Genomic DNA, 13830 nt, shown 5'->3' with positions numbered 1-13830 from the left:
CAAAAAACGCCTTCAACACAATTATTACATTGGAGTCAGTAACAAATGCGGCATTAGATTGATGAGATCAGCCATTATTAAGAAAGCAAGTCAAGACGAACAGCAAAATCAAACAACAAACAGTAACTATATCCAAAACTTTATATCCATTAAAAAAACATATTAAGAAAATGGCATCAGGTAAAACTGAAAAAAGCAAAAAAGTTGCACTTCACTAAAAAAGAAATGGGACCACTTCATAAGGAGGCTCGGTAAAAATTAAAGAAAAAAGAACAAAAAACATCAATGAAAAATTGGCTAATAAATTAATAAACAATTAATTTTAGAGTAATGAAAACCATTAGATAGCAATTGACAAAGAAAGAAGTTTATGACCTTATACGCTTCTTTAGGAAAGTATTGAGACCTGTTATTGTTCACTTTTAGCGGTTTCAAAAAGAGCAACAAATAGAGACAACAAACATAAAATTCAATTAAATCTTGCGAGAAAACGTTGTCCAAACCGTGAAGCCAGATTTTGCCCCACAAAAAACTTCAATTTAGCTTCACTGTAACGCCAATAATATTGTATGCAACCTCTCATTATTAAGAACAGAAGAAAAGTAGACAAAAAGAGAAAAACAGCAAAATTTTTGTAAAACTATTTATTTTTCGGAAACAATTTTTTTCAAATTCATAAAAGTCATTAGCTACAAAAAAAATAATTAACAAATTTCGTCATTACGTCCAAAGAAAGCGGTTGAGACCTGTAATTGTTCAGATCATGTCTTACGTCTAGAAAAAACCGTCAAAAATAAACAAAAATCAGAAGTTAGTCTACTTTTTAACGAAAAACCCTAGTCAAAGCCAGTAAATTCATAATTAATTCCTTAAAAAGATTACAATTTTACACTTACAATTTCCATCGAGGACAAATATGTCATATATGACGTTTAATTAACGAGATTTGGTAAAAAATAAGTTTACAAAATTGAACAAAACAGTGAAAATGAAAATTAAATTGTTTAAACCAATGTGTTCAAAGTCATGAAAAACAATCATCTATCAACTCAAATCAGAAAATTGAAGAACTGTCATTATCCAGGACTTTTCATAGGACTAAAAAGACAAAGTAAACACTAGAGTTAAAGTCAAATGTGAAAAAGTTAATAAAGTTCTTCGAGAAAGGGGTGTCGAAGCCGTTTAAACCGTAACATATGCCTTAAATGTCTTTTATATGTTCAATGGTTTCTGATTTCGAATGTTAATAATCTAATAAGTGAACGTTCAAAAACGTGATAATGTGACAAAACGAGAAAAAAACGTTAAACGTTGACCAATGCATAAAAGTCAAAAAAACTTTAATAATCTAATAAGTGAACGTTCAATAATGTGATAATGTGACAAAACGAGAAAAAAACGTTAAAGTGGACCAATGCATAAAAGTCAAAAAAAACTATGTGATAATGTGACAAAACGAGAAAAAAACGTTAAAAGTGGACCAGTGCATAAAAATCAAAAAAATTTTAATAATCTAATTAGTGAACGTTCAATAATGTGATAATGTGACAAAACGAGAAAAAACGTTAAAAGTGGACCAATGCATAAAAGTGAACGTTCAATATTGTGATAATGTGATAAAACGAGAAAAAAACGTTAAAAGTGGACCAATGCATAAAAGTCAAAAAAACTATGTGATAATGTGACAAAACGAGAAAAAAACGTTAAAAGTGGACCAATGCATAAAAGCCAAAAAAACTAAACACTAGTAAACACTAGAGTTAAAGGCAAATGTGAAAAAATTAATAAAGTTCTCCGAGAAAGTGGCGTCGAAGCCGTTTAAACCATAATATATGCGTTTATGTCTTTTATATATTCATTTGCTTCTTATTTAAGACGTTAGTAATCTAATAAGTGAACGTTCAATAAAGTGATAAGGTGACAAAACGAGAAAAAAAACGTGAAAAGTGGACCAATGCATAAAAGTCAAAAAACTTTTTAAGAAATCTGGTAGTATCAATTCCAGAAAACCATAAATTAACATATAAAACCGCAAAAAACAAAATTTGTAATTCAGAAGAAAAAAGATGAAGAAGAAGCTTTTTTTCTCTGCTGACACTAAGCTACAAACTGACCAAATTGAACGAAGAACAGAGGCAATGTTCAATAAGCCATTGTTTATTCAAAAATCAAATATTTTCAATAGTCAAAACGACAATAATTTTTCATGTAAAGAGACTAGATACAAAAATTTGGATCTGGATAGAAAAACAATTGAAGCTACCAACAATGTGCTTTGATTTGAACTGTTCAGTTCTTTAAATAACAAAAAAAAGGATCATTTTTTTTTTAAAGACCCACTGATTACAATCAGAACAGAATTATTTTGGAATGTAGCAGGCCAAGATTGGTCCAACATCAGCATTTCTATTGTTGTTTGTCCATTAGGAACACTCAATTGTTTCAAATATTTTAGATTTAGATATTTTGTTAGTTAAAAGATCAAAATAATTGCTGTTTTCTATAATCATAAATTAGGACAAAACGGCAAAGTTTTATTTCCTGACTAATCTGAAGGAGATAGACAGTACGACCACTTCCCTTTGTAGTTTACAAAAATTGTGTTAGTTGTTATTGGGTGTACTTCCGGAAAATTTAATCAAGTGGACTAAAAATTCTTATGTCGGACAATTTTTGATGGAAAAGGCTGAAGATTGATATATTTTGCCAAAATTTTAGGAATAAAAATCAAATCAAAATAGTCAACAAGATTTTTTGTCACTAAAAACAAAATCAGGCTTTCCTCGATCGCCAATAATATGGTATGCAAGCTTTAATAAAAATAGAAGAAAAAGAGACAAAAAGAGAAAAACAGCAAATTTTAGTAAAACTTATGTATTTTTCGGAAACAATTTTTTTCAAATTCATAAAAGCCATTAGCTACAAAAAAATAATTAAATAGTTTCGTCTTTACGTCCAAAGGAAGCGGTTCAGACCTGTAATTGTTCAGAACATGTCTTACGTCTAGAAAAAAAACCGTCCAAAGTAAACAAAAAATCAGAAATTAGTCTACTTTTGCGAAAAACGCTAATGGAAGCCAGTAATTTCATTAATATTTCTTTAAAAAGAATACAGTTTTAAACTTACAGTTTCCTTCGAGGACAATAATGTCTTATATGACCATTAATTAACGAGACTTGATAAAAAAATTGACAAAAATGAACAAAGTTGGGAAAAACGCCTTCAACACAATTATTACATTGGAGTCAGTAACAAATGCGGCATTAGATTGATGAGATCAGCCATTATTAAGAAAGCAAGTCAAGACGAACAGCAAAATCAAACAACAAACAGTAACTATATCCAAAACTTTATATCCATTAAAAAAACATATTAAGAAAATGGCATCAGGTAAAACTGAAAAAAGCAAAAAAGTTGCACTTCACTAAAAAAGAAATGGGACCACTTCATAAGGAGGCTCGGTAAAAATTAAACAAAAAAGAACAAATAACATCAATGAAAAATTGGCTAATAAATTAATAAACAATTAATTTTAGAGTACTGAAAACCATTAGAAAGCAATTGACAAAGAAACAAGTTTATGATCTTATACGCTTATTTAGGAAAGTATTGAGACCTGTTATTGTTCACTTTTAGCGGTTTCAAAAAGAGCAACAAATAGAGACAACAAACAAAAAATTCAATTAAAATTTGCGAGAAAACGTTGTCCAAACCGTGAAGCTAGATTTTGCCCCACAAAAAACTTCAATTTAGCTTCACTGTAACGCCAATAATATGGTATTGCAACCTCTCTTTATCAAGAACAGAAGAAAAGTAGATAAAAAGAGAAAAACAGCAAAATTTTTGTAAAACTTATTTATTTTTCGGAAACTCATATTTATTTATTTTTTTCAAATTCATAAAATGCATTAGCTACAAAAAAATTAAAAGGTTTCGTCATTACGTCCAAAGGAAGCAGTTGAGACCTGTAATTGTTCAGAACATGTCTTACGTCTAGAAAAACCGTCAAAAATAAACAAAAATCGGAAGTTAGTCCACTTTTTTACGAAAAACCCTAGTCGAAGCCAGTAAATTCATAATTATTTCTTTAAAAAGATTAAAGCTTTACATTTGTAGTTTCCTTCGAAGGCAATAATATTTTATATGACCTTTAATTAAGGAGAATTGGTAAAAAAATTGACAACATTGAACAAACTTGCGAAAATGAAAAGACTTTTGTCTAAACAAATGTGTTCAAAATCAAGAAAAACCATCATCTATCTACTCAAATCAGAATATTGGTTTACATTTTGCTCCATAAAAAACCAATGAGACCTGTCATTATCCAGGAAATTCCATATGGTTAAAAAAGACAAAGTAAACACTACAGTTAAAGGCAAATGTCAAAAAGTTAATAAAGTTCTTCGAGAAAGGGGCGTCGAAGCCGTTTAAACCATAATACGTGCCTTTAATGTCTTTTATCTGTTCAATTGTTTCTTATTTCGGACGTTAATAATCTAATAATTGAACGTTCAATATTGTGATAATGTGACAAAACGAGAAAAAAACGTGAAAAGAGGATCAATGAATAAAAGTCAAAAAAACTTTGTGAAATCTGGTGGTATCAACGCCAGAAGTCCATAACTTAACGGATACAACCGCAAAAAAATAATTTGTAATTGAGAAGAAAAAAGATGAAGAAGAAGCTTTTTTTCGCTGCTGACACTAAACTACAAATTGACCAAATTGATCGAAGAACCGTGGCAATCTTCATTAAGCCACTGTTTATTCAAAAATCAAACCTTTTTAATAATCAAACCGACCATTACCTTTCAAGAAAAGAGACTAGATACAATAATTTGGACCTGGTTAGAAAAACAATTGAAACTATCAACAAAGTGATTTGATTTGAACTGTTCACTTCTTTAAATAACAAAAAAAGGATCGATTTTTTTTTAAAAAAGACCAACTGATTACAATCCGATTTATTTTGGAATATAGCAGTCCAAGGTTGGACCAACACCAGCAATGCTATTGCTGTTAGTCAATTAAGAACACTCAATTGTTTCAAAGGTTTAAGATTTAGATAACTTGTTAGTTTAAAGATCAAAATTAATTGCTGTTTTCTATAATCCTAAATTAGGACAAAACGGCAAAGTTTTATTTCCTGACTAATCTCAAGGAGATAGAAAGTACGACCAGTTCCTTTGTAGTTTACAAAAATTGTGTTGGTTGTTATTGGTTGTGTACTGCCGGAAAATTTAATCAAGTGGACTAAAATTTCTTATTTCGGACAATTTTTGATGAAAAAGGCTGAAGATTGAAATATTTCGCCAAAATTTCAGGAAGAAAAATCAAATCAAAATAGTCACCAAGATTTTTTATCTCTAAAAACAAAATCAGGCTTCCCTCGATTGCCAATAATATGGTATGAAACCTCTCAATAATAAGAATAGAAGAAAAGTAGACAAACAGAGAAAAACAACAAAATTTAGTATAACTTATGTATATTTCGGAAACAATTTTTGTTTTCAAATTCATAAAAGCCATTAGATAAAAATAAACAATTAAATAGTTTCGCCTTTACGTCCAAAGGAAGCGGTTGAGACCTGTAATTTGTCAGAACTTGTCTTACGTCCAGAAAAAGACGTCAAAAATAAACAATAATCAGAAATTAGTCTACTTTTTTACGAAAAACCCTAGTCGAAGCCGGTAAATTCATACTTAATTCTTTAAAAAGACTACAGTTTTACATTTACAGTTCACTTTGAAGACAATAATGTTTTATATGACCTTTAATTAACGAGAATTGGTTTAAAAAAATTGACAAAATTGAACAAACTTGCGAAAATGAAAAGAATTTTGTTTAAACAAATGTGTTCAAAATCAAGAAAAACCATCATCTATCTACTCAAATCAGAATAATGGTTTACATTTTGCTCGATAACAAACCAATGAGAACTGTCATTATCCAGGAAATTCCATAGGGTTAAAAAAGACAAAGTAAACATTACAGTTAAAGGCAAATGGGAAAAAGTTCTCCGAGAAAGGGGCATCGAAGCCGTTTAAACCATAATATATGCGTTTATGTCTTTTATATATTCATTTGCTTCTTATTTAAGACGTTAGTAATCTAATAAGTGAACGTGCAATAATGTGATAATGTGACAAAACGAGAAAAAAACGTGAAAAGTGGACCAATGCGTAAAAGTCAAAAAACATTTTGTGAGATCTGGTAGTATCAACGCCAGAAAACCAAAAATTAACATATAAAACCGCAATAAACATAATTTGTAATTCAGAAGAAAAAAGATGAAGAAGAAGCTTTTTTTTCTCTGCTGACACTAAGCTACAAATTGACCAAATTGAACGGAGAACAGTGGCAATCTTCAATAAGCCATTGTTTATCCAAAGATTAAACATTTTTAATAATCAAAAGACCCTAATCTTTCAAGTAAAGAGACTAGATACATTTATTTGGATCTGGAGAGAAAAACAATTGAAGCTATAAACAATGTGCTTTGATTTGAACTGTTCATTTATTTACATAACAAAAAAAAGATCGATTTTTCTATAAAAGACCAACTGATTACAATCCGATTTATCTTGGAATGTAGCTGTCCAAAGTTGGACCGACACCAGCATTGCTATTGTTGATTGTCCAATAAGAACACTCAATTGTTTCAAATGTTTTAGATTTAGATAAATTGTTATTTAAACGATCAAAATTAATTGCTGTTTTCTATAATCGTAATTTTGGAAAAAAAAACTTGGCAAATTTTTAATTCCCGACTAATCCCAAGGAGATAGAAAGTACGATTAGTTTCTTTTGTAGTTTACGAATGTTGTGTTAGTTTTTTTTGTGTGTGCACTTCCGGGAAAATTAATCAAGTGGAGTAAAAAATCTTATTTCGGGCAATTTATGATGAAAAAGACTGAAGACTGAAATATTTCGCCAAAATTTTAGGAATAAAAATCAAATCAAAATAGTCAACAAGATTTTTTTGTTTCTATAAAAACAAAATCAACAGTGTTATTTTTGACAAGTTTTTGAATACTTTAGCAAAAATGACGGAATTTTAGAAAAAAATGCAGAAAATGTGAATAAAGGTAACGCAAATTGCTCTAATATTAAAAAAATAAACCACGATAGTTTGCTATAGAAAACGAAATTCAAAAAAATCATCTTAGTTCCAAGTTTTAAGTTGGACGGGGTTTCCAATGATAACACTCACAACTCTCTACGATGAATAAATCGTCAGCCAAAATTGTCTGAACAAAAAAAACAGTTGTGTATATAGGTCCTCCCCCCTCATGAGGGTTCGGAACAATTTAAATTACTGATGTTGTTCAAAAAGAATTATTCTATTAACTAAAACCAAAATTCAAAAAACACTGAAAAATTGGACAATAATGAACAAAAAATCGATTACCTTGTGTACAGTTTTATAGAAAACAAAAGTTGCTCACTTTAGAAAGAGGCATTCAATGCACGAAATATTAAAGAAAAATAGCCATATGCACTGATTTATGGAGAATGATTACAATCCGATTTATCTTGGAATGTAGCAGTCCAAGGTTGGACCGACACCAGCATTGTTTTTGCTGTTTGTCTAATAAAAACACTCAATTGTTTCAAATGTTTTAGATTTAGATAATATGTTAGTTAAAAGATCAAAAATAATTGCTGTTTTCTATAATCGTAAATTTGGAAAAAAAAACTTGGCAAAGTTTTAATTCCCGACTAATCTCAAGGAGATAGAACGTACGATTAGTTCCTTTTGTAGTTTACGAAAATTGTGTTAGTTGTTTTTGTGTGTGTACTTCCGGGAAATTTAATCAAGTGGACTAAAAAATCTTATTTCGGACAATTTTTGATGAAAAAGGCTGATGACTGAAATATTTCGCCAAAATTTTAGGAATAAAAATCAAATCAAAATAATCAACAAGATTTTTTTTGTTTCTAAAAACAAAATCAACAGTGTTATTATTGACAAGTTTTTGAATACTTTAGCAAAAATGACGGAATTTTAGGAAAAAATGCAGAAAATGTGAATAAAGGTAACGCAAATTGCTCTAATATTAAAAAAATAAACCACGATAGTTTGCTATAGAAAACGAAATTCAAAAAAATCATCTTAGTTCCAAGTTTTAAGTTGGACGGGGTTTTCAATTCTAACACTCACAACTCTCTACGATGAATAAATCGTCGCTCAAAATCGTCTGAACAAAAAAAACAGTTGTGTATATAGGTCCTCCCCCCTCAAGAGGGGTCGGAACAATTTAAATTACTGATGTTGTTCAAAAAGAGTTATTCTATTAACTAAAACCCAAATTCAAAAAACACTGAAAAAATTGGACAATAATGAACAAAAATGGATTACCTTGTGTACAGTTTTATAAAAACAAAATTTTCTCACTTTAGAAAGAGGCGTTCAATGCACGAAATTTTAAAGAAAAATAGCCATATGCACTGATTTATGGAGAAAAATCCTGTAAAACATCCAAAAATTGAGAAATTAGTCACAAAAAGCCAAATTTTAACTAAAATAACAAAAATTGTGTGCTCATTTTCAAACTGGAACACATTAGTAGGCTCTCAATAACACATTGTCTTCTATTTTTGTGGTAGAAATTTTAGTACAGCTTCGAATAATAAATATTTCTACACGAGACCAAACTAAAACTGAATAATGGTCCATTTAGACGCAAAAATGGCAAACGGCTAAAACGGTCATCTCTATGCGCCATTCTGCTAACAACGCTTCTCAAATTCGAAAAGTCATTCAAAGAACTCAGCACATGATCAGATAACTTCTCTCCCTCAAAAATGTTAAGTTGAAATGGCAATTTAACTCACTTTCGCTTTTAAGTCAAAACGACGTCTGACAACCTCAATAAAACCAATACTCCATATCAAGTCGTAGTCACTACTTTTTGATTCTTTCACCGCATCTATGTCAAGACACATTACGAATTCACACCCAAAGCAGCTTTGTGTAGCAGCCACAAACACATCGTTTTAATTATGTTTATTCTGCTGAAACATAGATCAATTACAGACACATAAATTCATATAAACAGTATGAGTGCATGTTTGTGTGGTTTTGTGTCCTGGGTTGAGGTGTCACAACTAAAAATTGCTAACAAAATTTTGATATGCAGTGCTTTTGATGTAAAAAGTATAAGATTTTCGCTCATTGCGGTGAATGCGGAAAAATTTTTAGATGTAAGAATTTTTTTTCACCACTTACGCGTGTAGTCGTGGTAGATTGTGTTTTCGTGTTTGTTTGCGATTGCTGCATTTATACGGGTGAGAGCGTTCAGTTATCAGTTTGAATCTGTTCAGGTAGCAAACAGACTTCCAGATGGCCCTTTGATTGTGACCTACGTGACAAATGACGGATTAACTGTTGACAAAGTTATGAATGAAGCAATAGCAGGCGTCAATGTCCTTATATGGCACAAAGGTCAACTTGTAAAAAATGGCACCACTGGACAGGTTAAAAAGTTGTAAAAATGAATTTTTAGCAGATGTTTGTTTTGAAATAATGTTTGCTTCCTTCTTGTGAAAATTTACTGATGAAGGATGTTGACGCATGATGGAGGTCTTTTCGTCAAAACATTATTTCGAATTTTGCATTTTTAAAAACTTAAGAATCTTTTTGTGATATTGCAAACGATTAGTGGATAAAAGTCAAAAAAGCAACTATCAGAGTCTACCAACTTTTAACCACTTCGGCCAATTGCTCGCCAAAACGCGAGTAAGTAAGTTTTGCAATGCCCTAAAACCAAAATTTTGTCTCTCTCTAAGAAAAGATGGTTGGAAAAAATGTAGCAAAAACATAGGGTAAACGTACTCGTTAAAGAAAAAAGGTACTGAACAAATTGTCAACCAATTCAAATCAATTGGGAATTTGGGAATGAATTCACCAAAAGAAATTTTTCCGAGAAAAAAAATTGCAAACCGGAGAAAAATCATTTGTTTAAAAAAGATAAAAAAAATTCACGATTTTATTGTATGATAAATTTATGTTGCTTTTGTAAATAAATTATATTGAGTATAAACATATTTAATTTGCTCTTTGTTAAAAGTAATAAGAAATGAATTGTTTCCCTGGGACAAAGAAATGAAGAGAAAACAATTTGTGAACTTTGCAAATACATTTTTTGTTTTTTCAATTGCTTTTCTCAAGGAACAACCAACATTATTCTTTCGATATCCGTAATTATATAGATTTTGTGCTCGTTTTGCTCCAAAGGCTGATTGTTACATTCTTCGATATAAAGAGTTGTAAAAACGAAACTTTGAAAGTTTCTCATGATTTTTACTTAGATTTCAATTTTCATTTAATATCAGTTTTTTTAACATTTTAAATTGTTCTGATGAAAATCAAATAAATTTTACTGTTGGTAACATAAAGAATTTTATGTTTAGAAATGCAGCTTTGGATTTTATAAGTTTGTTAAAGTTGTTTTCCACAAATTTGTTTGCGTTCTCTCCTAGCAAACATGAATTGTCTTTTTATTTCTATTTGATTGTGGACGTTTTCCACGTTTTATTTCTATTTGATTCAGGACGATCAACTTGCAACTGTTGATCGTCGCTTCCGATGTACAATTTGCAATAAATACAAATTTTTATTTTTGTTACGAAGCCCTTTTCTTTTTGATTTTTTTCAGAACAGCTGTTAATCTATCCATCTGGAGAGTAGCAGAGTTTATACGGCTATATTTAACCTTTAATAGGTTAAATTAATTCTAAAAAAACTTTTATCTAATCAAACTTGCAAAACTAGGCCAAATTTGATCATTTGTTTTATATAACAGACAGTGTTGTATATATGGAATAGAAAAGACATCTATATAAGGCATATATGCAAACTAAAGCAATCAATATAGAATTTTCAACAGAAATTTCATATTCTGCAGAAATTCATATTCGACAGAAATGAAAAATGCTAGAGTGTAATTGACAAAAAGAACTCTACTTGATATTCTTTTGTTGGGTTCGTAACTAATTTTTCTTAGGGGAAACCAGACTTCCATCAAATTTATTGGTCTCGTTAAAAGACTCAAATCTCGAACTGGAAAGCAGTTTTTACTCCGATAAATTAAAGTGCTATTTTTTCCTTGAACATTTTTCAAAAAATGAGTAAGAAACATCCTGGATCATATTAAACACGAGTTCTTCAATTGACTTTCTGAATTGACGGCACAAAACGTCATTTTTAAAAAAAGGATACATAATGAATTAATGATGCTATTATAGATTAGATCTTCAATTAGTTTTTTGTTGAATCTCAAGCAAATGTACATCTATTTTCACTGTTATCAAGAGAACTGTATTGAGAAAAACATTCATAATGATGACCCAATAGGCTTGTTGATAAATTGTATCAATTATACAAAATTTTACTAAATGTCTGTAACCGACTATAATCCCGAGTATAAAATTAATGTTCTTGGAAAGATATCGTTTGGTTTTATCTGCAATAAATGGTCGCGAAAAACTCACTTTCGTTTCATTTAGTCCTGGAGCTTAAATTTCAATCGTATATTCTGAATGGGCAGTTTTTTTTACTCTTCTCACTTGTAGTAAAAATTGTATCCGCAATTGTTTTTTTGCTTTATTTTAGCATTCATGAAATCACTGATCTCTGCTCATTTAGGGTTCAAATATATGGCAAAACCGTACTTGATAACAAGGTGTAATCATGAAATTTAGTTTTCATTTGAAACCGTCCCTGTCTTCTCTATTTCTCCGTTTTTGAAAACTTTTCTTAGCTCTCTTGAACATGTGACAACTCCCAGCTCTGCAATTGAATTAAACCACTACAGTAAACAAGAAACATTTTGATTTCTTTATGTCTCTAAAAAAGTTTTGCATTTTTTTGAGGAAGTTACAGTGATAAATTGTAGACCAGTTAAAATAACTCATCACTGCTGGGATGTAATAGAGAATATGTGAGAAAAATATTTATTAAACAGTCTCAGACTAATCCATGAATACAGAGACAATTGACATTGCTTGCTTCATTCACAAACGTGTCAACATTTCATTCTGTTCATACAAAACTTTGATACAGACTCAATACATGAAATTTAGCGGTTCTATAAACATACATGCATACATATGTAATATATATATATATATATATATATATATATATTATATATAGTTATATTGATGTGTATGTGTGTGTGTGTGTGTGTGTGTGTGTGTGTGTGTGTGTGTGTGTGTGTGTGTGTGTTTGTATGTATGTGTTATAGTTTCTGCATGTGTGTGCTGTTCGTGTATTTATTTGCGTGTGTGTGATGCGCGTCTTTCTCTATCTGTTTCGTGTGATGTTTGTGTGTGATGTTTGTGTGTGGGGTTTGTGTGTGTGTGTGTGTGTGTGTGAGTCCTCTGTGTGCGTATGCATGATTGTTTATTTAATTTAATTTATTCAGGTTGCAAACACACTTCCTGATGGCCCTTTGATCGTGGCCTATGTCACAAATGACGGATTGACAGTTGACAAAGTTGTGAATGAAGCAGTAGCAGGTGCCAATGTCCTTATATGGTTCAGTTCTTCACTTTCTAAAAATGACACTACTGGAGAGGTTACGAATTTCTTCAAAAAATTTCTGCTTTTGTGCATTTTTTTTATTTTTTTTTAAAAAATTTACTCCGATCGACAGCGATATGTTGTTGTTTGCTCTTTTGCTCTCAGTCAATAAATTTTCGTTGTGATTGTCGCAAATATAATATTAAACAAATAATTTTTTAATATCAGAGTGCGAAGAAGCAACAAGTAAACTCTGTTGATTTTTTAAATAATTGAACTAAAATCGGTTTAAATTCATAAAGTAAAATATTGGCACAAAGAATTAATTAAAAGAACTTGCATGCAATACCATTTTGGACACTATAGAGATCCAATTTTAGGAAAGGGCCCCCTTATTTGAAAAAAAAAATGCTGGAAATTTTGTAAGACAATTACCTATTTTTTTTATTTTCCAGTAAATCTTTTTAATTCTGGGTTGTTTTTAGCCGGAAGTGCGATTTGACTGGAGCAAAAACATTTCCTTCATAGCCCAAGTGCAGCAGGAACTGAAGCAGATGGAAATACCAACAACCCACATGATGGGAGTGGGGGGATGGAATGCACCCCATCCAGACACTTCATTCACTGGCAATCAATGGTTCCAGGTATGCCCAGACTCAACCCTAGTTTTGTATGATTTCGTAAATTGTTGCTAATTTAGTACCATTTTTCCGCATACTTTTTCAATGTTCATTTTTAGTCAAAGATATTTTTCATTCAAAAAGTTATTGAAACACATTATAGACATGCTGATCGACTGCAAAAGCGTTCAAATTTGAATCACAATCTGCATATTTGGAAGAAAAAGTTTATAAAGCAAGATCTTGCAAGATAGATTTTTCTCTCGACTATGGAACTGGTTGGCGGCCAGTGGGACTTAAGTACCTCCTGTGTGCGTTCAAAAATAGTCTGCGTCATAAACGAGAACAAATGAAAACCTCGACCTGGGTTGATGTGAAACTATCACAACCGAACAATTTATCACGTCCAAAATTCAAATTTACAATGGGGGTTTATTTCCGGGGGGTTTATTTCCTATCTAAAATTGTGGGGGGGTTTTTTCCGTATGGGGGTTTACTTACTATCTAAAATTATGTCGTTTTTTTCCGAGGGCGAATCGGAATAACTTTTTAATAAAAAACTTGACAAAGTTATTTTTTAGGCTTGGAATGATTGGAATACTAATCTTCAAGAAGAGGTGCCTGGATTTGAAGGGTTCGATGGAATCGACTGGGACTTGGAGGGCAACGATGATTGTCAA

General features: G+C 30.8%; 1 protein-coding gene across 1 annotated transcript; it reads left to right on the top strand.

Moving 5' to 3' along the window:
• Positions 1-9328: 9328 nt before the first annotated feature.
• On the top strand, positions 9329-13813 carry LOC142357654 (uncharacterized; the record flags this gene model as incomplete). The annotated part of the gene is made up of 4 exons (XM_075409212.1): positions 9329-9481; positions 12433-12585; positions 13016-13174; positions 13732-13813. Coding segments are annotated over 4 exons (547 nt in total), but the record flags the coding sequence as incomplete, so codon positions are not given.
• Positions 13814-13830: the final 17 nt, after the last annotated feature.

Source organism: Convolutriloba macropyga, unplaced genomic scaffold, assembly GCF_964194025.1.
Source record: "Convolutriloba macropyga unplaced genomic scaffold, txConMacr16.3 SCAFFOLD_5883, whole genome shotgun sequence".
Lineage (NCBI taxonomy): Eukaryota > Metazoa > Xenacoelomorpha > Acoela > Convolutidae > Convolutriloba > Convolutriloba macropyga.
Note: the sequence above shows the minus strand (reverse complement) of the source record. Positions and strands in the feature narration are given on the sequence as shown.